The 27342-nt window shown below is 42.9% G+C and overlaps 1 protein-coding gene across 10 annotated transcripts in view; it reads right to left on the bottom strand.

Moving 5' to 3' along the window:
- Positions 1-9670: 9670 nt before the first annotated feature.
- Positions 9671-27342, bottom strand: part of LOC147455141 (uncharacterized) — a 43806-nt gene continuing 26134 nt past the window's right edge. For 7 of the 10 annotated variants that reach the window (XM_086513967.1, XM_086513971.1, XM_086513969.1 and 4 more), the window contains 5 exons: positions 10712-10778; positions 10579-10632; positions 10416-10490; positions 10136-10171; positions 9671-10036 (listed from right to left, as the gene is read on the bottom strand). In XM_086513967.1, coding sequence (XP_086370093.1) covers positions 9932-10036; positions 10136-10171; positions 10416-10490; positions 10579-10632; positions 10712-10778 — 337 coding nt within the window. In that variant the 3' untranslated portion in view covers positions 9671-9931. Of the gene's footprint in view, positions 10037-10135; positions 10172-10410; positions 10491-10578; positions 10633-10711; positions 10779-10852; positions 10979-27342 lie in introns of those variants that run through there. The other 3 variants (XR_015188320.1, XR_015188322.1, XM_086513972.1) reach the window with 2 other exon arrangements.

Below are 27342 nucleotides of genomic sequence, written 5' to 3'. Positions count from 1 at the left end.
TTGATCAGTAAGTCCTCTTCTTCCTGGCTTAGATCAGTAGCAATGTAAGCAGGTCAAGGACTTTCTCCCAGCTCTGCTAGGTCTATTTTCTTGGCGTTCTCTAGCCCATCATAGGACTCGTTGGATTTAGGCTCTCTCATCGGTTGTTGGACCACCAATTTTCTTTCTTGAATGGTGTACTTATAATAGTGAGGAGGTACATCTATCTTTTTACTCCCATCACTAGCGTTCGATCCATCACTACTTTCCATTTCAGTTGTCCATACATTTTTCAGCTTTTGTTTCAAATCATTGTATTTCTTTTTCCGCTCAACTTTCGTTATAATTGGATCTCCAAGACATCTAATATTTCTATTGCAACTCCTTTTTTTGCCTTGCTGGTTTTCTTAAGTTTCAACAGTCTTGCCTTAAAACCTGGGTCTTCAGCAACCTTAAGAAATCTTCCTGACACTTTATCCTTAGCACAATCAACAGCATGAATGTTCATAAGGAAATGTTTCTTACTCCTGAACTCAGGCATAGGTCTAAGCCTAGTTGCTAGACTGTTATGGTGTCGCCTACTCTTGTATCTTTTTTGGCGTCTCACACTTTGGTTCGGGAAGTTGTAAAAGACGTCGTTGTCTTGATCCTGATGGTCATCTTCCTCCATATTTTCTGTCTTCTCGTCATCCGCATTATCTTCGTTTTCACATTGATCAGAAGAATCATAAAATTCTTCTTCATCTTGCTCGATGTTTTTTGTGGGATTGTCCACATAACCCACTATCTTAATATCAAGTTTCGTTTCCGTTTGATTAACCCTCTTATTCTCGGTGTCTCCTTCGTTCTCGTCTTCCTCCACAATTTTGCTCAACATGTAGTATGGTACGATATCGTAGCCATTCTCGTCACAAAATTTTGTGGGAGTGACTTCATTGACGCATACATCTAATGTAGCCAAAATTTGAGACCATTCTAGGGGTTCGAGCTTCTCTTCAGGGAAGGGTTCTCGTATATAGGCATCGTCTTTCAATACCCTCTCTAGTGTCCTTTCATTGTGGTCGAATTCACTACATTGAGACGCTCCACACATCCATATCTCCTTTTTCTTACAGAACCACGCTGGGACTTCTGATCCACTAATGGTGGCTGAGTCGAATTCTTCCACAGGTGTTCTCGTGACATCATGGTAGCTATGATTCCTCATATTTACACTTGTAGTGGTTTCAGCATGTCTTAGATACAAATAATCATACCCCCAGTCCTGCACCATCTTGAGTTGCCTCATGAACGGCCTACCAAGGATAATTTCATAATTGTTTTTCTTGCCGAAATCTACTATGGCATATGTATGTTCGTACTCTATGCCACATGAAGATACCACAATTGCCTCAAGCAATCCTATAGGCCTTTCTATGTGCCCATCCGCTAGTTGCAATTTCATTCTAGTTGTTCGTATTGCCGGTTTTTCCCATTTTTCCCATAGTAATTTGGTAGCAATGGCAATGCCAGCTCCACTATCAAGTATGGCCTTAGTCTCTATGCCGTTATACTCGACTGGTAGAGTTGTGTTGCCCACTTCCGTCCACATTTTCCCACTTCCGTCCACATGCTTGGCCTAATTTTTAACAATTCTGCCAATGTGATTGTACACTTGACCGGAGTGGACAACAAGTCTGTCAAAATTTTAGTGTCCAATTGATTTGACCCTCCTATCCTTTGAGAAGGTACCCTTAGAATTTCTGACCTTGTCTCGTAGTCTCCCATGTATGGCGGCAAAGTTTTGAGTGATGCTAGTCTGCTATCTTCGGATGCAACTGAACCATCATCCCCTTGAAATGATTTAGCGTCTAGATCCCATGGAGGCTTATTCAAGTTCAACTCCGAGAAAGGCGCTGACTCGACTATTTTTGTCTCATATTTTTCTTGAGCTTTTCTCACCGTTTCCCATAGCTCTTCAGGTCAATTTTCTTTCACAATGGGTGTATATGGTGGAAAATCTTTCAGTGATTCATCAGTGCTATTAGGCACGATTCTTGCATCCTCTACATCAGGCAAGGATTTAACGTTTTCTATCTTGTCAGGTACCCTTTGTTTAGTTTTGATAGGTGTTTCATTGTTTGGTGGTTTGATTATTCTATCTCTCACTTCCATAGGTGGAGGCTCTAGTAAGGCTTGTGCAGTTTCAATCAACTGCTTGCACATCTCTAGTATCTGTTTTTCTATCTCTGGATATGGATATGTCATCCACCTTTACTCTAGAGTCTATTTGTTCTTCAATCTTGCTTCATATGCTTGCAAGATTGCATCTAAGGGTTCATTGACCTTATCTACCAATACAGACCCTCCTGAGCTTGCACTCCTTGGTCCCTCCGTCGATTTTAGAGAGTCAGACTCTCTTTGCTGTTTAAGTTGCTCTCGAGCCATTGTTAGCTCAGCTTCTACAGCTTTCTCTTTTCGCTCTTCGTTCTTTCCAAGGATTATCACGACTGACACTAGACTTGTCAGTCTTGATTTCCTCTTGATTTTCATCGTTACTATTGGCTGATTGTCATCTTTCCTTGTTTGGGCTCTCATCAAATCCTTAACAGGAATCGTTGTTTCGTTTTCTGACCCTCCACTAAAAGGCAGTGCTCCCAGCATATTCAAAGTAGTCTTTGATCCTTTGCTTAGGATCTTAGGGAAATCAGGAATCAAGTGAGTAATTCCACACTCGGTGCAATATGCATTGACCCTGATGATTTCATCATGAGGACAGTCTCTCAGCCAATGGTCTCCACCACACTTGTAGCATGGTCCCTTAGGCTGTTGAGGTGCTCCTTGAGCTCCTCTTTGTTGGTGTGCATGCCTCTGCCCGCTCATGCCTCCGTTCTCTATGAACAACAATGTTCATTCATCCAAGCTATATCTTCCTTCTCCCGCTACCTGTGCAGCAGTTGGTGGTCCTGTATTTCCTATCATGCTCCATGGTTCTAGTGTGGAGTTTTCTTCCGGTGGATAATAGACAGGATTTATAGCATATCCATTGGGATCTTCGTAGTATGCATGCATAGGCACCAAAGCCTTCTCTTCAGATTCTGTTACTGTTGGTGTGTATCCTATGCCGATTGGTCGTAATCCTAGTAGAGGTGGCTGTTGTCCCAACACTGGTTGTGGTCTTTCTACACCTACAGGTCCTGGTAAGTTGCCTACTTGATACCTAGGCATCGGTGGAACTTGAGGAGATGCCACCTGAGCTTGGGGAGCGTAAGGTCTCTCTCTCACATATCCCTTATTATAATAACATTCCTCCATCCCATGGTTTGTCCATTTTTGTTCAATAGCACACCACTTGGGTTGTTTAGCCTGGGGTTTGGTGTACAAGTTAAATCTTTTTTAGCACTTCCTCTACAAGCTACTCCTGGTTTATAGCTACTTCACCTTTCGGTGCTGTCTTAGAAGACTTGCTTCCGCTCTGTTGTGAAGATGAATCGTCGTCAAGATCCTTGAACTCACCCTCTTTGTAGACCGCACAATTGTCCACAAGGTAAAGAGCCTCCTTAGTTAACTCATTTAACGTCGTGCTCCTCTTCATATGCAAGTCCTTCTGGACTTCTGCATTCCTCAGTCCTTGGATAAATATAAGCATAAATCTGGATTGAGTTGGCAGTTCTTCCACACGGTAGAACTTAACATATCTTTTTAGTCTTAGGGCTGCCTTTCGCACAGATTCTCCGTCTTTCTGTTTGAATTTATGGATTTGTGAGACCGTATTATGAGCTATCCCCCTTTGTGAGAATTCCTCGATAAACTCGTCAAACACCTCCTCCATAGACTCGAAGTCTCTACGCTCCACAGAGTCAAACCAAGTAGTTGCATCATCCTCTAAGGTTAATCCAAACCCTGCAAATTGTGTAGGGAAGTCTAACATCTCTTCAGCTCTAATTACACGCAAAAAGGTTTCTACATGATCTCTCGGATCCCTGTTTTCCGTGTATTTCTTGTTTACCCATTTTTGCACTTGAGAAGGTCTAATTCTACGATGGTCTACAAATCTCATCATTGGATCTCCACATCCTAGTCGATATACCTCCTCTGGTCTTCTGTAGTGGCCAGGTTCCTCTCCCAGTGGTGCTCCTAAGCCATAATTTCTAACAGTTCTTGCAAGAGATGGTTCATCTCTCCGAACTCGTTCTAAGGGTGGTCTTCCAGGCTCTGTTGACACTTGAGTCTTTGGCTTACTCTCGTGCAGCTTGATAACCATCTCGGTTTCGGTCTTGTTCTAATGTAGCACTCTATCGAAGCCATGCCTGCAATGATGGCTGGGTTGCTGGTTGGCTTTGGTTGTTAAATGGTTGTTAAATGTCTGCTGTCGGGTAGAATGTGAGGTCGCGTCATAATCTTCTGAAAAGGGATTTGTCGACTTACTAGGGGTGTGGTGGCTCTTGGCACTTCTTCTGGGGCATATGTTGATGCTTCTGGAATTGTTGCCTTTTCTACCTCCTCTGGGAGAATAGGTTTGTATTCTCGCCCGTACCTATCAACAAAAACGATATCCTTCCCCATAGCAATTTCATAAGAGAATAAGTAAAGAACCTTGTCTTTGCTTAATTCGCTTGGGTAGGGTTCTTTGCAACAAAAGTAAGAGACTATTCCCTCGCTCTCGTGCTTATAAATTCCCACATTCTCATTATAGGTTGAGATCCTGGTTTTTTTCTTATCATACATAAAAAGCGTTCCAAGTCGATCAATGTTTGGTGGCGGTTCTTGAGTTTCTGAAACCATTTTTTCTTTTGCCACATTATCTCCATATCTGTTGTAATCCTCAGGGTTACTAACTATCAGATAGTGGTTCCCCTTTTCGTCTCGGAATCTATCTCCATCATCATAGACTCGAATTATCTCCAGTCTCTGAGCCGGTCTTTCTTCAATACAAATACACTTGCGTCCTCGATAGTCAGAATAAACTAAGGCTCCCCTCAAGTTTGTTCCTTCTAAGAAGATTATAGTGAACTTGGTATCGTTTAAAGGATTTAGGGAGGTGCTTCCCCCTAGCATTGGTCCTTCTCCGTAGAAACCTCCTGGCTGTTGACTCCCCATCATGAAGAAGAACTTGTCCGACGAAGTGTCAGTATCACTACCCTCCTCAATGATCGGTGCTAATGGGTCTAGTCTTGTTTGAGTTACACTCTTTTCAGTGGACGCGGTGATTACTTGACTTTTGACACTTTTAGCTCCTGACGTAAAAAATGCTCCTGACCTTAAATACATAAGAATGAAAGCTGGGTTGCAAACTTAAAGCTTACCTAGACTCCTTCTTGTGCGGCTCTGTGATGATCTCCTTCTGGGATCTACACAAGTATGGTTAGTCTGTTCACAAGGGTTTTCCTTGAACCAGGAAAAATCTTTCAATTATGTACAACAACCACTTTTTATTTTATTTTATTTTTTAATGACAACTGGTCAGTCTTCTTGTGGTCCAATTTCAAATGTGGAATGATGGCTGGGATCTATGTGAAGAGTATGTCCTAGCAGTATAGTCACAATTTGCAAAAATTGTCTGAATCACCCCTTTCTGAGTCTATCGCGATAGACTGACAGATTACTCAGCATAAGCCAATTTAAAATTGTGACTTTACCTTTGAGTTCCCCTTACTCTCTACAGTCTATCCCTCAAGTTTTATGAAGTTTGGACACTTGGTTTGGGTTTTGGGCCAATTTCAGTGTTTTTGTTAGAGCCTGATTCTCTATTTGGGCCTTAGATTCACTTTCAGTGATCTAAACACCTTGAAATTTGGTGTGTATGCTATTTAGGCTCTGCTTAAGCTCTCCCTAGGAGGAATTTGAAAAATAAGGTCCTTAGCCCCTACTTCCCGAGTCTATCGCGATAAACTCAACAAGTTCTCCAGTGTTGGCCTTTTTCACAAGTTATCTCCACAGTTGGTTCCCCCACTCCCTGTATAGTGCATTGACAAGTTTGTGCACTGTTTGGACATTTGGTCAAAGCCTTCTTGCCCCTGTCTCTGAATTCAGACTCTAAAACACCAGTTTTGAAGTTTTGTGGTCAAGATGGTGTTCAAATTCACTCAATTTTTGTGAGCACCCTTGTAGTGATGTGTTAAACCTGTGGTATGAAGGGTTTTTTCCAGTTGTTGGTCTATCTCAAAATTCACTAGTCTATCGCGATAGACTCACCAGAGAGCAATTGGGATGTGATTTTTTTACTGTTTTTGGACAGTTGTGTCCCCTATGCCCATATAAGTCTATCCTATGAGTTTCACTGAATTTGGACTTATTTTGACCTTGGACTCAAGCACTTGACAAATTTCACTTTTCTATGGCAATTCACAACTCAAATGCACTTAAAGTGATGTAAATTTGATGACACTTCATCTTAAGCTTGTGAATATCAGTTGTACCACATGACACAATCAATTTACCCCAAACTAGTGGTTATATCTCTTCTTGGCCTCTCTAGGTTCACTTAGTGTTTTCTTATGACAATCACTTGTTTCTTTTTGTTGGTTTTGGTCGCAGTTTTAACGTTTTCTCAAGCGTTGGATCATAAATCCAAATGTCTACTCTTTTCACCCCCTTAAAGAGTATATGGTGTGGGTTTTGCTTTCAAGGCAAGCAAACAGCCTTATTGTTTCTTCTTTTTGTTTGTTTTGCATTTTTACAGCGTTTTTCTACACTATTTCTACACAACCATAACAAGCACTCAAAACCATAAAACCATAGCTCCACATTATCCTACCTAACTAAATCTAACTAGTCACAGACCCTCGGCAAGACACAGGCTTCCTGGCTATCCACTAGACCTCAGGATACCCTATCCTGGATCTTGTTCTAAAAGTTTAAGCTCTCTCTAGTCAAAACTAAAGTAAGCTAGCCATCACACGAGTGATGTAGATCTCCCTACTTAAGGTCTTGTGTCCCCGACAGCGGCGCCAATGTTTTAGGGCAAACTACTCCCCTGTTCATGCTCACAAGCACGACACAGACAACATACTTATCATCCGATGACACGACTAACCCGTAGGTGCACAGAGGCAATCTCGTTAGCTTGTCAGGCTGAGACCAACCTACACATAGGCACTTCTATGATGCATCAATCAATAACCCTTGTTGACTGCAACCCACTATATCCCTAAACGCTCATAACACCGTTTACACATCAAATGAACTCGGGATCGCTTCAAACTTGCTAGGCACCATCCTCTCACTAGGATATACTTACCTATAAGTCTAATCTCACCAGATTTTAACCCTAGTTATCTCGAATACAATCGCGATAGACTCACAGGTCATAATCTAAAAGTATGCAAAACCTATGTCTATGAGTATCTGTGCATAGCTAATCTCTCCATCATTCCATAAAGTACTTGATTGTTGAAAACAGACACTGTTTGTGTTACTTACAAGCAAAACAAGCTTGTGGAAGGATCGCTCGCGAGCAGCTCGAAGATGCGAATGCGTGACATGGACGTGTAGCTCTTGGAGAGGCTACCGCGATGGTGTGGTCGCTTCGTAAATCCGGTGAGAGAGATGCACGTAGCGAAGAGGATAAGATCACACTCTCTCTCCCTCTCTCTAAGACTCGTGCGACATAGGATTAATCATTCAAATGTTATTTAAAAAAATGGTTTTAAGGTGACCTTTATACTTTAGTCACCTTAGCTCAAAATGTACATGGGGTTTTAATTGAGTTCTACTCATCATAATTACAAAGTGGAAACGCATTTGGGTCCCGATCGACTAATTAATCTTTACATAATCCAAACAAGTGGATCAAAATGATAAGACGTCTTTGACATAAAAATGAGAATTTGATAGGCTTTACAAGGTGGGCTCATTACAAAAGTTGGACAAGTTGGGCTCCAACAATAGCTCTAGCATAACATAGAAGGTTTAAATGTGAACTTTTTCTTACATATTCAGAAAAGGTTGGCGCAAGTGTTTACTTGTGGAATGCAACGAGAGATGGTCATTTTTGGCTAGGACTGAAAACCGTTGGTCTATGTTTTGAGTTCGGGTTCATTCATTGCCATGGAAATTGAATTGAATGGGAGTGAGTCCCGACCAGGTGGTGGAAATCGGCTTAGTCCGGGTAGGCTTCATGCCGGCGAAAAAAGGAGAAAGAAAAATAGATCCATGAAGAGGTCAAGATAAGGAAGGAGGGTGTGATTTAATTAAGGAACTCTTCTAATTGTTTGGTAAAAAAGAACCTAAGTCGGCTATTCCGCAATTGTCCTCATCAGCCACGGACCTTCTACTTCTCAGATTATTGATTTAAAAAGAATTTAAAATATATTATTTTTGTAAATCTTTCCCACACAAAATTTAAAAAAATAAGAATTGAAAATTGTGTCAAGGCGTCGCCTCCACACGGGACGCAAGAGATAGGATACCCAAGTCATAGGACGAAAATAGGGATATGTTTGGAGAAGTATATGTGATTTCTTGAAAGATAACTATATAATTTTACTAACACTAACGAAAAAGGAAAGTAAAATATTCTATAAAAAAAAAAGGTGGGAACAACCTGACAAATACACACTTTCAATGGTATGCAACAGTTTGCATATTGTTTTCAAATGCTTGAAATGTATCCTTGGTTTGACATGTTTGAAATACTGTTTTTTGGTATCATAGTACTACCTTGGAAAGGTGCATTTACTAAACAATTCAGTGGGAGGATGGATTCACAGAGGGTTAATTGTTGGTCAAAAAGTTGAACTCAATTTTATGTTTTTCATTAAGTTTAATCAAAACTGGAAAAGGGATCTCAATCTACGGAATGAGATTAAGCTTGTGAATGAGGGTTTTGTGTAGTTATTAAATATAATCATCTTAAGGGAACGCTCGAACGGCTGTGCTCGGTTATACTTGAGAAAAAAGCGTCAATAACCTTAAACCAAGGGTCAATTAGAGAACTCCCACCAGTTGACCCTAGAAGGTTGAATTTGAATTTACTCTGATGATTTTGATTGGAAAGTTGGATCGATAAGCAAAAGTGCTTCGAGACTAAGGAATCCATATAAGAGAAGTGAATGATTATCACCCTCTTGAGTTGACACCGAAGAGCAGGAGTCGTTTTGTCTTGGTATCAGTCTTAAGCGGGAGGGATGTCGAAGATCACGGTGTATCTATTTGGAGATGGTACCGCCAGTGGTCCCTAGCATGGCCCTCACACTTATAAATTTTTAGTTGTTAAAGCATTGACAAAGATTGAGACATTACAGTTCACTATGACAATCTCTCCACTCATTTGTGAATGTTTTCCATCACCTACATCGCTATTTTGCCTCATCATGTCAACTATATTCCAAACAAAATTCGCTTCCAAATCCAAGTCCATTAAAACAAAAAGGTTCCTTTCTCTTTCGTTTTGACTCTCTTTTTTCTTTTAAAAATGCAAAAGCCAAAATCAACAATCTAAAAATCCCAAATCAGCCTTAAATTAAAAGCTCTCTCTCATTGCTACATTTTTCTATCCCTTTTCCCCTCCCTAGAGTAATGAATATGACATTATTAGAAGCATCAATCTACAATAAATTATAAAATCTCATTTTCTCTCTCTACAAAGATATAAGAGCAAAAAAGGTCAAGTGAGAAGAAAAGAAGAAGCCGACTAGAATTTGGTTCCAAGAGACATCACTAATCCAGACGACAAGTCAAAGAAATAGTAATTTTTGAGAAACCAAAGACAAACATGCAAAGAAGTGTTTACTCATTCTATTTTTTAGATAACAATATATTTGCTCTTTGTGTCCCAATTCAATGCGAAGGCAGCTAACGAAGCACTGTAGTTGTTTTGGGGCCCCAGCGGGGACGGGCGGGGGCCGAGGGGGCAATGAAATGGATATCTCAGAAAGCGGGAGTATGAAGGAGCGGTTTAGATGGGGTGTGTTTTTTTCGGGTGAATGCATATCCCACTTAAGGAGCATTCCATCTCCTGTGCCCAAAGCTACTACCCAACAGAAAATGTGGCTGTTTTGTCTCGCATGGCAGCTTCATCAGCGGCAGCCAATCGTTTTTGAAACACGTCCCACTCGTAATGGCATCTGTCGCGCACCTGCCATGGTCATATCACCCAAATTTATCCAGTTCTTTTGCTTTCTTGATTGTGTGTTCTACTCACAAACATAATGAACAGCAAAAGAGAGAAGCATACCCCTTCCCAAGGAGCTCTACCATTCACAGATTCTCCCTACAGTGAAAAAACATCCTTGCTTCAAATCATGATAAAATATCTCATTACATGGCAATGTGCACGTTCATGCAAAGTTCAAAATACAATGAGCGTAGAAGCCTCAACAAGGGATGGAAATGGCAACAAGACCCAACAGTGCTGCCGTAGCCGCATATTTTAGGACCCAGGCTCAATACCCAGCGGCATCGTTCAAGTAGCAGTTGTATCTCCACAAAAAAAAAAAAAGGAGAAAAGGGCTTACCTGAGAACCCAAGGAGGGCACAAACTTGTGGACTATCCATTGAGCATCCACAACCCCAACCTTCTCAAATGCAGGCTGCAAAACTTTCTCATGTTATTTAGATGGAGAAAACAAGGCTCAAGGGCTCGATGTCTTAGGCCTCCATTGAGGATAGGAAACATACCTTGACACACCTGCCCAACTCAAAATCCAAGCCCCATCCATGGATTAGATCATTCTGGAAAATAAAAAATGGTAAACATTGTTTTCGGATTATTAACCAGACACAGACCAAGTTTGAAGGTGTGATATCGTACCTGGATAAGATGCCACACACATTTCCATGCCGACTTTGAGAACACCGGGGCCATAATCTCCACAAACCTGCACTAGCTCAGATTCTATGAGCTTTGGAAAGAGACGGCAAGCGCATATTGCTTGGGTAAGCACAAATTCACCTTTAAAGGAAATGCAAGGTATAGACTCATGTAGTCACCCATAAGAGAATATAACCATCAGATCCATTATGCATAGTATTGACTAATCCCACTAACGTCATCACTGCCTAATAGTGAGTGTAGAGCCTGGTACCAATATATGCTCTCTCTCTCTCTCTCTCTCTCTCTCTCTCTCTCTCTCTCTCTGGATAGTTTTCTACGACGCTAAAACAATCTCTCTCTCTCTCTCTCTCTCTCTCTCTCTCTCTCTCTCTCTCTCTCTCTCTCTCTCTCTCTCTCTGTGTGTGTGTGGGAGGCTTGGAGAGGATGGGTTCGCAGGTTCAGTTCCAGGAACCTCGGACAAAGTTATGGCTCTTTGATACTTTGGTAGCCGTTGTATGGGGTGCAGGTTTGGGGACCTTCTGTAGGCCACGATGGTTGGAAAAGTATGGAGAGGCCCTTGGTATCTATGATCTCTCGACTGATTAGAGCCAAGGCCTCCATACCACACGATATCATTCGACCGGAGCTAGCTACTCCCCTATGGAGATTGAGGCGCTTACCAGATCAGTCTCCTTTGTACACAGCCTATGGGATACTACTAGAGACAGATATGCTAGATTGGCCCTTGAGTCTTCCACACAATTAGCTCTACAGGGGGACACATCATGCTGGTATGCACAAATAATGTAACGTGCAGCGGATGTGAATGTTGAACTTTGCTCAAGATGACTGCTCCGAACTGTGCTCAAGGGTTCCTTTTACTTACGGAAGGGAGAGCCTTCCGTTCCTTTAGTGAGAGAGTGCAATGGACACAAACAAAGTGGTGAACACTGTGAATGAAGGTGCTGAGACTGAGAGATAGAGAGAGAAGAATACGACATCAGAATGTTGTCAAACCCTCCTCCGAAGGCCCCACTCTCTATGGAGAGAGCGGTCTATTGTTGATTGCACAAATCTCTACAATGCTTGGACTTGCCGATGATGTCGACGACGATGAGGACGACGACAAGACGGGCTGAAATCTGAAAACGCTACCGGCTGAAATCTGCAAATCTTTATCTGCTGAATTCTGACACTATGTCGTTGACGATGTCGATGGCGACGATGCGACGACGACGCGCTGAAAACGCAGATGCTGAAATCTGTGTTTTCCGGGCTGAAACTGCAAACTTCGATGGATCTGACCGTGCGGTGAGGATCTGCTGCAGGAAGGTGAGATCAGCGAGGTCTGGGACTTCTTCTGCGATGTCTGACTGCTGAAAACTGAAAACGCTGGTCTTACGGAGGTTCCGTCACGATGAATCTGCAAAACACCGAGGCTGATCTGCAAATAAAAAACGCTAGGACTAGTTCTGTCCTGCGGGAGAAATCTGCTAACGCTAGAGCTGATCTGCTGTGTTGCTGTGGAATCTGCTAACGCTAGGACTGATCTGCTATCTTGTTGTCACCGAGGCTGATCTGCAATGCAAACACCAGGGCTGATCTGTCATGCAAAAACGCTAGGCTTTCAGATGGGCTGAAAACGCTAGGTCTGTTGGTTGCGGGGAAGGTGGTCTTGCTGAGAAGGTTTCTGTTGAACGCAAAGTTCTTGCTGCCTCTTCTGCCAAAAAGTGCTAGCGCTAGGTTTGCTTATATACTTGGCTACTGAATTTGCCCTACCTAGTTCCCAACAAAAGTCACTTAAAAATAATAAGTGAAAAATGTCTAAAATAGGGAAAATAGGTCTATGCACTGTAAAAATGCTCCTGATGGATTCCTATGGAAATCTGATGATCATGCTGTGTGCAACCAGAGGATATGCATCTAATCTAAGTGCTTGGACATGCACGGTCTGCAAGCAGACTCACAAAAGTGCCAAAACACTTCCTATTCTAGAATGATTGAACTGAACTGAACCCTTGTCATGAAGTAGCTTGTTCACGTACACATAGGGTTAGATGTGCACGTGACAAATAAAATCATGGTTTCAGACACATGGCTTCACCATGGACAGGCTATCTCCTTTCCAGTACTCTCTTCAGGCACCCTCGATGTCTCTGACACAGGTGGAGATTGCTAGACTCATTCGTCATGACCTGATTCAGCTTGACACCAGGAGGACATGGATAGAGCCGGCACAAGAGTTGGACACGAAGATGGCTTTCTATAGAGAGCATCTTCTCCATCTCACAGGAGATGGGTTTGTGATTTGACCAACCTATATAGACACACATCTATCTCATGGTCTGCGTTGTGCCATTGGTTAGATACGCACATCCTCACATCAGCTCGAGATTGAGACTAGTAGATTCAGAGGGATACCAACAGATAACACAATATTCCGCTTATGTCATCTAGAGCCAAAGACAGAGCTACATTACATATGTCATTGCACAATGTACTATGAGATACGAGGCCGTTTCCATTGTCTATTCAGAGGGGGGTTCGGGCCTCTATCTAGGGTCATGAGTTATGAGGATCAGAGATGTCTTGGACTGTATCTACTTGAGTTACACAGGCATAGAGACACTTTACTGAGGAGAGTTGGAGAAGACGGTCCCAGAGACAAATTATAGATTTCTTTACACTAGATATTGGACAGCTAGAAGAGCAGCCACCATTGCAGAGCTCTGTCCGCACTCACACTACCACTACTGGCACTATCATAGACCGAACACTGGAACTAAGGATATCCACACAACCACGAGTAAGGAGAGGAGCTACACAGCATCGATGGAGACTACAACAAAGGATTTGAGCCATACTTTCTCGGTGTCCAGAGTACAAATGAGGATGGATCCTCGCCATTGCCCCCCCCTTCTTCCATTGTACTACACCTTCTGTACCTTTTGTATTAGCTGGCGCATCTATAGAGTCCCACCTTGTAGTAGTTGTATTTTGTTTTAGATCCTTTTTTGTATCCGGACATGGTGTCAGATTCACTATGTTGTAACAGCTTGGTCTCATAGGTCATTTTGGCTTTTTGAAGACGTTAATATATCATTCATTTCATTTCTCTCTCGTATTGTTCATATTGTTCGGAGAGATGAGCAGGCTAGATATATGTGGGTCAAAGTGAGAGCGGAGATAGGGAGGCCTCTCTACATTGCAATATGTTATTTTGCTCCCAGCACATCTCATTATGCATCACCTAGGTGGCAGTCACCCTACATGATATTGGATGAGGACATATGGGAGTTCTCTAGGGATCGTAGTTGCCACGGAGTTTCGAAACGTTTCGTTTGAAACGAGTTTCAGAAGTTTCGAAACGGTTTCGTCCGAGAAAGAAACGCCAAAACAAAAGTTTCGTGCAAACTAAAGAAATGTACGTAAGTTTCAGTGGTATAAGCTGAGATCTATGTTTTAAGCATTACCTTACAATTAGACATGAAAAAGAGGGAGAGTAGGACTAACTTTCATATTAGAAGCAAGACAGAAGCTACATTCATGACATTGAGGATTTCATGACCGAAACAAAGAGCAAGAGGCTTCAAGGTTTACATGTAACATGAGCCTTGACTTTACCTTTGAAACGTCCAAACTCATACAGAAACGTTTCGTACGTTTCACGAGTGAAGAAACGAGTTTCTTGGCAACACTGCTAAGGATGGAGATGCCATTCTTCTGGGAGACTTTAATGCCAAGACAAGCCAGTCTCAGACAGCTTTCTACGATACCTCAGAGAAAATGTTGAGAGAATTGGACATCAGTGAAATGGGATTGGCCAGGTTTTCGTAGGATGAAGAGCACACTAGATATGGGAGATATCTGACAGATTTGGGAGCTTCACATGGACTGACCATCTTGAATGGCCTCCAGAGATTTCCAGCATCAAGTGGATTCATTTGTTTTCCTCATAGACATGGGGCTAGCACAATGGATTATGTTTTGGCTCAGCTCAGTTTCATACCAGTTATAGTCGGGCCCACGCCTATTGGGGTAGCAGTAGATCTTCCCTCCTCACGTTTTACCGTCTCATTCCAGTTCAGCATAGCTCGACTGGCACAGACATCTACGCATACCAGATGCACTTTTACTTCGGAGACTCATTCTGTCTACTTAGATGGTATCTACAGATGCCTATGCACAGAGGATCTAGGGAGACCTCTTAAGGGAGCTCACTTACATAGCAACAAAGACACTACAAGATGCAACAGCAGTGGCATACCCACACAGTGAGCCTAGGCAGCGACGACGTTCTGGGAGCATACCCCAAAATAACTGGTATGATGAGAAGTGCACAGAGACCAGAGCCCGACTTCAAAGGGAGGTACTTCTAGGAGTCATTACTCACAGGCAATCACGGATTGCTTCTCGGCGTTTGGTACACCGGAAGAAGAGGGCGTTTCTAGCTCGACTAGAGCAGGATTTATATCATATATACCTAGATGAATCCAGGATAAGCCCAGATTCACCCTTAAAAGGAAAGTGCAAGGTATAGACCCATGGTAGTCACCCACAAGACAATATAACCATCAGCTCCATCATGCATAGTATTGACTAAATACCACGTCATCCCCACTAACGTCGTCAGTGCCCAATGGTGGGTGTAGAACTAGGTACTAACATATGCTCCCAAACACAACACACGCCACACACGCACACACATGAGCTCAGCGTAGTGAGTTTCTGTCATGACTCCAGAGATCAAGGGCCAACTCAGCCATAATGAAGCCTAGCACTAAAAGAATCATTAAATCGGAAAAATTAGCACAAAACTGATTTATATCAGTTGCTTAAAGGATTCAGGCAAGGCATGGTGACTCTTCCATGAGCACACTCCCCCACCAGTCATCACTTCTACGGAGGTGTATGCATCATCCCTCTACACAATCTCAAGGCAGCCACCTTTTCCAGATCTGCCAGAGCCATGCCCACACACGTGCTTTCTTTACCGCTCAGATGTTAAAGAAAGCCATTGACAGGATGAAGACCAGGAGAGCATATGATCACGATGGCCTGGTAGCAGAGTGTTTTATACATGCCAAAGATCTTCTTACAGAGCTTCTAGCAGTAATGTTCAATCGTGCCATGTGCAAAGGCCTACCTGATACTTAGAGTTTGTCCACTATCGTACTATCTTCAAGTCAGGGGACCCTATGGAGCCTAGCAACTACCGCACTATCATGATTGGACACACATTGGCACGGTTGTACGCATCCATGCTTGTGCAGCAGTTGAGTAGATGGGCAGAGAGAGGGTGTACGGGCATCAGGACAGGCGGGTCGTCACCCTGGTGGCTGACTGTCACAAAGTGATGATGTGGCAATATCCTAGCAGAGGGACTTTTAAAGTTGTTCCAACTTATGGACCACTTTCCAATGATGCCCAAGGGACACTAGCCCAGCAAATCACGTGGAGGCTGCTGACGTGGATAGCTGTACGGACGCCCAAGAAACGTGCTAATTGGTTGACGTGGCAGGCCGTACGACGACCTAATGGGTCAATTGCTTCAAAGCGTGAGGATATGTGTGTTTGAGGACAGATCAAACGGGCGTCCACCTGGCTGGACACATAGCCGGACACCACATTTGTAAATCCTAATTCTAGAGTAGCAGGTCAATTCCCTGAGTTGTAATGATGTCATGATAATTGTAAAGGTCTGTGTGAGCCGCCCCACTTGCCATTTAGAATGCCTTAGGTATAAAGGTCAATAACTTTAATGTGAAAGGAGGCTTATCTTTAGAAGAAGAAGGAGCTCAAAAAACGTACGCTCAAGCTACGAGCTGCTCCAACCTTGTAATCAACTTTACTAATGATTAGGTAATCCGTTTTCGATTCCAAAACTTGCATTGTGTTCCTTTTTCTTTGCTCTTTAAATTAAGTGTAAGCATTGTGTCACGTGACACATCCCAACCCTATGTGTCCGTGGACAAGCTACACCACAGCAGGGTTCAGTTAGTTCAGTCAAGTCTAGATTAGCAGTGATCTGGCACTTTTGTGAGTCTATTCGTAGACCGTGCATGCCCAGTCACTTAGCATAGATGCATATCCTCCGGTTGCACACAGCATGATCATCGGAATTCCCATCAGAATCCATTAGCATCAGTTAGGGGAATTTTCCAAATGCATTTAGCCTATTTTCCTATTTTTTGGTTATTTTCACTTATTATTTTTAAGTGACTTTCCAACAAAAGTAGGTAGGGCAATTTTGCTAAGTTAATATATAAGCAAATCCAAGTTAGCACTTTCTCGCATAAGAGGCAGCAGGAGCTTCCTGCTCAACAGGCAACTTCTCACCAGTACCCCCCCCCTTATGACCCCTTAGCACCAACCATCTCCCCATACCTCGTGTTTTCTCCCACAATTTCACAGCATCAGCATCGCCATTGAAGTCCCCCCTTCTGGCGTTAGTTCCCTAGAAGATCAGCCCCATCCTTGGCGTGTTTCCCCGTGACCAACTCACCTCAGCCCTTGGCATTTTTGTCCCTGCAAACTCAGCGTTTTTGCAGCCAACTACTAACGCTAGGATTGCTGCCATGCCAGCGTTTTTGATAGGTTCTCAGCCTTTAGCCAAGTAGCAGATCAACCCCAGATTGGTTGCAGATGTTCCCCTATTTTTAGCCATAAAAACGCAGCCAAAATAGTCATTTTCAGCCACCGAAACAGTCCCGAAATTCAGCAGTAAGAAGATCTCAGATTTCAGCCATCAAGTCGCCGTCGTCATCACCGTCGTCGTCATCGGCATACTCCCATTGCATCAGTCCATTGCATTCGAATTGTACACCTTTGTGCAATCAAAGTAGACCACTCTCGCCGACGAGAGGGGGGCCTTCGGAGGAGGGTTTTACAACCTCTCGGTGTCCTATCTCTTCTCTCTCCTTCTCTCAGTCTCATTCACTTGCACGCACAATATCCACTCACTTCGTTCGTGATCATAGCACTCTCCATAAGACGGAAAGCTCTCTCTTTCCCTAAGAACTAAAAGAAACCTTGAGCAATAAAGATCACTAATCTTGAGAAAATACAACATTCATTCCGCTGCACCTTACATTGGTATCAGAGCTTTGGAAGTGTTCTGCATTACTCAAGGAAAGAACCACAGGAACCACAAGAATTTTTTTTGCTTGTTGCGGTCGCACGAACCCAAGTTTACTTGGGCGTGGCGATTCCTAATCGTGTTTTGTTGAAGAGTGACAGGAATCCCAAGAAAGAAGGGCTTGTCCAGCCTCCCCTTGTGTCTCTTTTCACTCATTGAGAGCGGACTGTGCACTTAGCAGCCGGCCAATCGACGTGAGGTGGGAAAAAGCAACATTGGTGTGAGCGCAAGGCCGCCAAGGGGTGCGCCCACAGAAAAGGGTAGAACTCGGGTGAAGAGAAGATCCTTCTCCAACGCAATTTGCAAGCGAGAGAAAACCTCAAGAACCTAAAGAACCCAAGACCCTCAAGACTCAAGAACCTCAAGAACCCAAGGTTCTCACGAATCAAGGACCTCAAGAACCTCAAGACCCTCAAGAACCCAAGTTCCTCGCGAGCTTAAGACCCCAAGATCATAGTGCATGGTCATCACCCGAAGTGGAATGGATACTTCGCATATAGGTGATGAGCATGAGAGAGGCGATGAAGACTCGTCCCCACCCGGAGATGATTTCTTCAACCCTCCCCCTTCTCCATCTACGCCACCAAGTGCCCCAAACCCTATGGAGGAAATGGTCAAGCAAATGATGGCCATGATGGATAGACAAGAAGCAAGTCGCCTTGCTCAGGAACGTGAGCGCATTGCTCTTGCCGCAAAACAAGAAGAAAATCGACTTGCTTTCGAACGCGAGCACGATGAACGAGAAGCTCAAAGGGAGATTCGTCATCAAGAATTTATTTCCCACATCCTAGCTTCGAAGACCGAACCACCCAAAGATCGTGGGAGTTCGTCAAGTGGCGCAAGCCACGACGCGGATTCCAATCATCCAGTCACAGAAAAGTTGACTTTCAGTAAGTAAGACAAGATGGATGCTACGCTTATTCATTCTTGGTTGCATCAATTTAATGCTTATTTTGCGACAGCTAAGAAGACAGGAAATAGCAAAGTTCTGACGGCAGCTATGTACCTTGCCGGTGACGCCATCAATTGGTACCACGCATGGCAAGAGGCATAGCTAGCCACGCACCTACAGGCAACCGATGATTTCACGCCCCTCTCTTTTAGTTGGGCTGATTTCCAAGACAAGCTCAAGGCGCGGTTTATACCACCTTAGTACCTCGCACGATTGAAGGATGATTGGCGCGCTCTCAAGCAAAATGGTATGCCGGTTATGTCTTTTTCTAATCGTGTTTTGCAGCTAGGTCCAATTACGCATGTCGGATGATGAGCGCAAAGAGGCTTTTCTCTTTGGATTGGACGAGTATATCAAGTACGATGTCGAGGTATTCAATCCAATCGATCTCAACAAGGCGGTAGCGATTGCTCTCGCACAGGAGATGAAGCACAACAAGGAAAAGCCTAAGGAGAACAAGACTTCCACAAGTACCTCGCAGACTTCTCAGAACCCTCAGAACGGTAAGAACGGTAAGAATGATAACTCTTCTAACCAATCTACCAACAGTATCTCATCAAAGAATTCTTCCAATGAATCTAAGGGTAAGGCTAACACAACTGCTAAACCTAAGCATGAAAAGGTAGCACAAGGAATTGTAGGAGGATACATCACGTCGGAAGAACAAAGCACGTATTCTAAAGAAGGTCGTTGTTTTCATTGTCACATTAAGGGTCACATAAAACGAACATGTCCTAAGCTTGAATCGAATGAATCTAAAGAACCCACAGCACCCACTACATCTTTCAATGCAACGAATGATAACACGATTGTGCCCAAAGTTTCTCAGGACTCTCCCATTGATGATTCTCTCATTAAATGTTATGGTCGTACGTCGGGGCACCGTTTTGTCATATTGTTTGACCCAGGTAGTATGCATGATGTGATCAGTTCCTCTCTTGTTGAGAGAGCCCCCCTCGAAGTTAGTCCGAGATCTCCTATCGAGGTCTCTGGCTTTCGTCCTGGTATGGACGCTCTCATCACAGAGGAGTGCCTTGATGTGTTGTTTGCAATTCAACAGACTGCCTTCACTAGAAGATTTGTTGTTTCTCCTCTCTCAGGATGTGATATGATTTTGGGCATTCAATGGTTTCGTGATAATGACGCTCTCATGAAATTTACAGCTAACACTATAACTCTCAATGCCGACAGTGATTCTCCTATTGTCATTCATGGAGAGGACACTGCTCCTTCTCCATCTCTCATTGCTAATATGCAAGACAAGGTTGAAAGGATTCGGGATAAGAAGATTCTCTCAATCTCTTTTTCTCCACAGCATGATACACATGATTTGGATGACAATGACAAGCGTGATGATTTGCATGATCAAGATGTGATTTCTCACAAGCATGATGAGTTGCATGAAGAAGATGTGATTGTTCACAAGGATGACGTGTTAGTGGATGCTTTTCCTAGCGAAGCTAACCTCGTTGCAGATTCGATCAATCACGAAGATCCGATATTGGCTTTCGAGTCGAGGTCCAAAGAACCCCCACAGGACGATTCGATCATTCAGGACGAATCAATCTTGGCTCTCGAGCCTTGGTCCAAAGAACCCTCACAGGAAGTATTGTGTGTTCGCATGATTGATACGCATGCGTTGTTCGAGTGTTTCATTCGTGACGGTTTCCTGTATTTTAGTCAGCATCGTTATGTGATCCCTTTTCCTAGGCATGACATATTGTATGTTGAGCACGTTTCTCTCATGGATGAGCACGAATGTATGCGGATTGTTCATGAAAACTTGAAAAGTTTGCATATAAGGAAGTCACATTCCATGTCTCTTCCTTGGCATGACACAGTTTTCGAAAGAGCACATGATAGTATGAGCACCAAACATGGGCATTTTCATTGTGATTTGCCACAGTTGATTGATTTCGATCAAACAGACACGATTCGATCTCATTGTTTGCATGTGTTTGATGAACAGTTTGTTACTCCGTCTCTATGTTCATCTACATTGCATACACAGTCTTTAGCGAAGACAAGATTTTTTCCTTTCACTTTACATGGAATGGGATGTTCATGGTTTTGTGTTGGAAATGGTTTCAGGAATTTTCAGCCATGGAGATTCTTGAAGAAGAAAGAAGCAGGTCTCTACACGAAGTTGAAGCAAGGAAGGAGCCACAGAAGACTTTGTGTCGCTTTCGACGCGGCCCAAAGAAGCAAGCATTGCAGACCTTTATGAAGTTCAAGTACCGCACGACCCACACATCAGAGTGGGCCGGCGAAGAGTCCCTTCCAGGATTCCGGATGTTGTTGGCGATCTCCCTCGACGCCATACAGTTCGGTACCAGTACCTCACTTTCGAAAGGAGGGGATGTCACGTGACACATCCCAACCCTATGTGTCCGTGGACAAGCTACACCACAGCAGGGTTCAGCTACACCACAGGAGGGTTCAGACAGTTCAGTCAAGTCTAGATTAGCAGTTATCTGGCACTTTTGTGAGTCTATTCGTAGACCGTGCATGCCCAGTCACTTAGCATAGATGCATATCCTCCGGTTGCACACAGCATGATCATCGGAATTCCGATCAGAATTCATTAGCATCAGTTAGGGGAATTTCCAGTGCATTTAGCCTATTTTCCTATTTTTTGGTTATTTTCACTTATTATTTTTAAGTGACTTTCCAACAAAAGTAGGTAAGGCAATTTTGCTCAGTTAATATATAAGCAAACCCAAGTTAGCACTTTCTGGCAGAAGAGGTAGCAGGAGCTTCCCGCTCAATAGGCAACTTCTCAGCAGTATCCCTCCTCATGAACCCCTAGCACCAACCATCTCCCCATACCTGGTGTTTTCTCCCACAGTTTCACAGCATCAGCATCGCCATTGAAGTCCCCCCTTCTGGCGTGTTTCCCCGCGATCAACTCACCTCAGCCCTTGGCGTTTTTGTCCCTGCAAACTCAGCGTTTTTGCAGCCAACTACTAACGCTAGGATTGCTGCCATGCCAGCGTTTTTGATCAGCAAATTCAGCATTGAAGAAAACGCAGGTTCTCAGCCTTTAGCCAAGTAGCAGATCAACCCCAGATTGGTTGCAGATGTTCCCCCATTTTCAGCCATAAAAACGCAGCCAAAACAGTCATTTTCAGCCACCGAAACAGTCCCGAAATTCAGCAGTTAGAAGATCTCAGATTTCAGCCATCACGTCGCCGTCGTCATCGGCATAGTCCCATTGCATCAGTCCATAGCATTCACATTGTACACCTTTGTGCAATCAAAGTAGACCACTCTCGCCGACGAGTGGGGCCTTCGGAGGAGGGTTTTACAACCTCTCGGTGTCGTATCTCTTCTCTCTCCTTCTCTCAGTCTCATTCACTTGCACGCACAATATCCACTCACTTTGTTCGTGATCATAGCACTCTCCATAAGACGGAAAGCTCTCTCTTTCCCTAAGAACTAAAAGGAACCTTGAGCGATAAAGATCACTAATCTTGAAAAAATACAACATTCATTCCGCTGCACCTTACACATTGTCAGTTTTGTTGTGGTTCACGACTACGCGTCTATGAGCCTTAATTGCATTTGAGTGCTTAAATCACTGTTTGTAGTCGTTTTGACCATAGGAGAGTGTTCTTAGACTATAGGACGACCTTTCTGGATAGTTCTGTTGCAGTTTTCAGAACCTTTTTCATGATGGATCGTGATTTTGGTACCTTGTCAGATTGCGACCAGACTTGGTAGGATTGTGTCCCTAGGTGTCCAAGACCTCCTCCTAAAGTTTCGTTGCATTTCGAGTCCGTTCGAGTGTCGAAATGACGTGATGACCTAGAGCTGTGAGAAAGGACATAGGTAGATTTCCCTAATCTTTGGGTGTTGGTTTGCTTGTCGAGTTAGTGTGTTTGCTTGTTAAGGTTCACTTCTTGAGATTGACAATCTCAAAGAGTCTCCGTGTCCCATCCGAGTCACTTTCCCCGAGTATTGACATTATGTTAGTGCCAGAAAGCTATGCTGCAGATGTTCGTCGCGGCGACCCGCAAACATTGGCGCAGCTGCCGGGGATATGATTCTTAGATGGTGACTGACCTAGTGCATATTTAGAGCGTTCTTTTTTGAAGATTTGTCTCTCCATTCCATTTACACTTTAGCAGTGAAGCAGCTAGACATGGGTTTTGGTGCTTGGTAGAGTCTAGAAGTCGAGGACTTGCTAGATCTATTCTTGAGAAGTAAAGAGGGTTGTGAGTGAGATAGCCAAAAGCATTTCATTCTCCGATTTTCTCTATGCTTTCAGAGTGCTGTACCGTTTTCCGTTTCGACTTTATTTTGTACCGTTCAACTTCTTTTTTTTTCATGTTTCATTTCAGTACTTAGGAGTAGGGTAAGTAGAAACTACCACCATCAAATTTGGGCTAAAAGATTGAAGACAAAAAGGGTGAAAACCATATTTTGATCGAAATGACCATAACTCTGAAATTCTGAAAATTTGATGGTAGAGACCTCAAAAGCGACCCAAATTCAAAAATTTGTGGATCAAGGGCAGCAGTAGACTCTCTAGAAGCAATCTGGAAAGTCAGTGCAAAATCTATGGAGGAACATGGATCGCGATCCATGTACCCCAGAGACCATTTTTTGGTGAAAAGTGATCAGTGACATTGAGCATCATTGGGAAACTGCTCTGATCAACTTTGCTTGAAAGAAAAACTCAAAAATCACATCAGAATTGATTGTTAGGGCAAAACAACAAAATAGGCATTGCAGACACAAAAGTTAGGTTTTTTCAACTTTCTGGGATCCAAATTCAAAAAGGGGTGAGATTTGGCTTCTACAGGGCATAAAGAACCAGCAGAATAAAATTCATGAAAAAATAATGTTAAACATGGATCGTGATCCATGTACCTTTTTGACATTTTGGGCTGATATTTGACAAGTATATTCCTGATAACTAGTGGAACAACTTTGCCAAAAAAGACCATGTCAAAAAATAGAAAAAAGTTGATCAAAACACCAAAATTCTGCCAGATAGCCAAAAACCGCAGGACAGACATGAAAACTTGCTTTTGAATGACAAAAACTAGTCCAAATCCAAAACTTTTGATACCATAGCATCTAGTAAACATGCTGATCCTGATGGTACCAAGAAATGTCAGTTTGGCTTCCAAACATGGATCGCGATCCATGTACCTCATTTGGAGATTTGAGCAATAGGTAGCTGGTATCATTTGGAGTAACTTTCCCAAAGGAACCATATGCAAAAAAGTTGTAAAAAGTGGTTAAAAGAGCCAAAAACAGTCCATTGTCAAAACTGTCACAGCGGACTATAGAAGTCAGTTTTGATTGGGCAAAACTGATCCAAATTCAAAAAGATTTATGGAGCAAGCTATAAATATCATAAGGTATCAACACACCAAAAATTCAGATCCAAAAGTAGTGGAACATGGATCGTGATCCATGTACCCTTGAAAAATTTTTGGACATATAACTTTTCCAGCCTGTAGTAGCAGAGACCATTTTGAACAAAAGTCCCCAAAGAAATTTCGTAAAAAAAGTTCAAAAAATGGGTGAAAAGAGCCAAAAACACTGCAAAGAGGAAGATCCTTAAACAGACCTGTGGATTGACTTTTGCCTAACCTAAACAAGTCCAAATCACACAAAAACCATATAGCAGGGATCAAGAGACCAAGGGCAAGCTGTGTGCCAAGTTCCAGTGCAATCTGACATATAGGTACATGGATCGCAATCCATGTTCCTTTGTCACAGATTGATACCATATTTGCACCATAGCTAGAGCCCATCACAAGGAATCTAGTGGTCTTTTCAAAACTAAATTTGGATATCAAAAACCAAACCAAAAGGCCAGAACTGCCAAGTACTCTGAGCAAGTGCCAGAATTGACCTAACTTTCAATCCAAAGGTCCATTTTCAAAAAAAATTGATACCATAGGACCTACTAATCATGTTGATTGTGATGGTACCAGAAAAAGTCAATTTAGGCTCCAAACATGGATCGCGATCCATGTACCCATAGTGACAGCTTGACTTGAAATTTTCCAGATCAGTAGGGTATACATAAGGAAACATATCTCCAAGTCCAATTTTAGAAAAAATTGAGCAAATTTGGATCAGAGAGAAAACCGCAGTGCAGACCTAGTATTGGCTATTTGACCTATCAAACCAAGTCAAAAGCCAAAAAGATTTGAGATTTAACCCGTGGACATAGTCAGGAACAAATTCCTAAGAGGACAAGTCCAGATGTGGTTGAACATGGATCGCGATCCATGTACCTCAACCTCAAAATTTGCTGAAAATTGGTATATAGCCTGCACATGACCTTGTCTACACACAGCCAAAATTTGAAAAAATTTGGGGAAAAAATTTTGACAGGGAATATGGATCGCGATCCATGTACCTCTCAGCATAGTGGCGATATCTGACTTAGTGATCTTGTACACATACTTGAATACATCCCAAATCTCAAGTTTGAGCTAAAATTACCTTCGCAAGGCCAAGATACAAGCTAAAGTTCTTGTGTTCTAGTCCTGAGACTGTTTTGAGTGTTGTGTCAAGTGCAGTTCATTAAAATTGCTCTTACTTTTGATAAACAACTCCAAAGTGAGTCAGGTATAGCTAGGAAGAAAGCTTGGTTTTAGAGGTGAATTTTACCAGGTTTCCTAAATCCAAACTTTTAGGGTACCCCAAGACTAGTTTCAAGAGACCAAAAAGTCAGACCTTACCATAGGCAAAAAGGGATAAGTTGCAATAAGCCAAGTTGGGCTTGTCAAGTACTATCTTGAGAGATTTGAGTGAGCCTTGACTATGACAAATCATCCATCACCAAGGTTCTCTACTCCATTCAGAGACATGAAAAACGCAACAATGCCTTCAACAATAGGATTGGGAGAATACCTAGAGGAGATGCATCCTCTCATCAACAAACCAAACATAAGATTCATCAAAGCCAATGAATCCATGAGAGTGCTTACAAATTACGCTCATGAGGGCTTGTATAGGTTCACAAACGGGGATCCATATATCTTCTACAAGTGTGAAGAGCCGTATCCTGGAGAGTTGACCACCCATAAGAGCCTTTATGCATTCACGTATATAGATGCCCACGGAGTGCAAGTTTTGATGGTAAACAAGTATGGTCGTGAGTACAAACTTATCGATCCAATTAACCTAGAGAGATACACATACAAGGGGACTCCGATTCCTACTTACTTTCAACCAAAAACGATGCCAAAGCACACATCTGAGAGGATTCCACCGGGATTTTCTCCAAAACGAGAGGAGAGCACGAGAGACGTTTTTCCAAGAGACCACGAATTGGTTAGATTGGTGGCTGGACCACAACGTTTATGACCACATCAAGTGGCTGACAAAGTATAGTGGGTCAGGGGATCCATATGCTGATGTCTCTCTCTTCAAACAAGTGTTGAGAGCTGAAAAGATTGCAGATTTCCATACTCAGTATGAGGGATTTGGATTGACATTAGAAAGAACAGCTTTGACTTGGTTCCAAGGACTAAACAGAGATGATTTCCTAAACATAGCACAACTCTTAGAAGATTTTGTAGAGGAGTTCTCAAAAAGGGTAATCAAACACAACACAGTGTCACACATCTACACTTTCAAGCAAAAAATGAACAAGAGAGTGAAGGAAGCTCTGCTTCGCTTCAAGCAGTACATAGACAGATGTCCTATGAGAGAGCTACCACAAGATGAGAGACTATCAGTTCTCTTCATAGAGGGCTTGAGGAATGAAACTCTCAAAAAGGACCTACATCTAAATGGATGCACAATGTTTGAGCAAGTCACTAGAGAAGCTCTATATCTAGTTGACAATTGTAAGGCCTACGGAGAGGTGACTGAAGATACAGACAACACGACTAGTAGTGCCTCATCTCCGAAGAGCGAACCAACAACAAAGAGAGATGTTCAAACTCCTTGGGAACCAATCATTGAACAAGTGGTCCAGGGAGTGATAAGAAGAATAAACGAAGGCTACAAACAGAACTTGAATGTACGACATCCTCAATTGAGGATATGTAATACTTGTGGAGGGGATCACCCCACTCCATGTTGTAGCACTCAACCAAAGATGCAACAAATGCTAGGACAGCAAGCACCTCTTCTGAATGATGGTAAAGTAGTAGTCAACTAAGCTCAACCAACGTATGTGCCACAACCCACGAGAAATCAGTACTCCATGGATGCGCATACGCTCATGTTCATAGCCAATCATGAGTATGGGTCAAAGAATATTCTTACCAGGCAAGAACAACCATTGGCTGGATCACCAGCTACTATGAAACAAAAAGGTCCATGCTATGAGTGTGGAGGTGATCATTGGGCAAGAGGTTGTCCAAACAAGGATCCACAAATCGAATTATTCGTATTTTGTGAACGTTGTGGAATAGACCATATACGCCAACACTACTAAAAATCCAAACTACAGAGGGAAAGCAACAACGAACGTTGTAGGCGTAATGCCTTCTTCAAGCGGATTCGAGGTAGAACCCACCATTCCTTTAAACGTGATGACTCGAGCTCAAGCTCAAG

The sequence above is a fragment of the Adiantum capillus-veneris genome, chromosome 6, assembly GCF_014529385.1.
Source record: "Adiantum capillus-veneris isolate H3 chromosome 6, ASM1452938v2, whole genome shotgun sequence".
NCBI lineage: Eukaryota > Viridiplantae > Streptophyta > Polypodiopsida > Polypodiales > Pteridaceae > Adiantum > Adiantum capillus-veneris.
The sequence above is the reverse complement of the archived record's forward strand: the minus strand, read 5'-3'. Positions and strand labels throughout refer to the sequence as shown.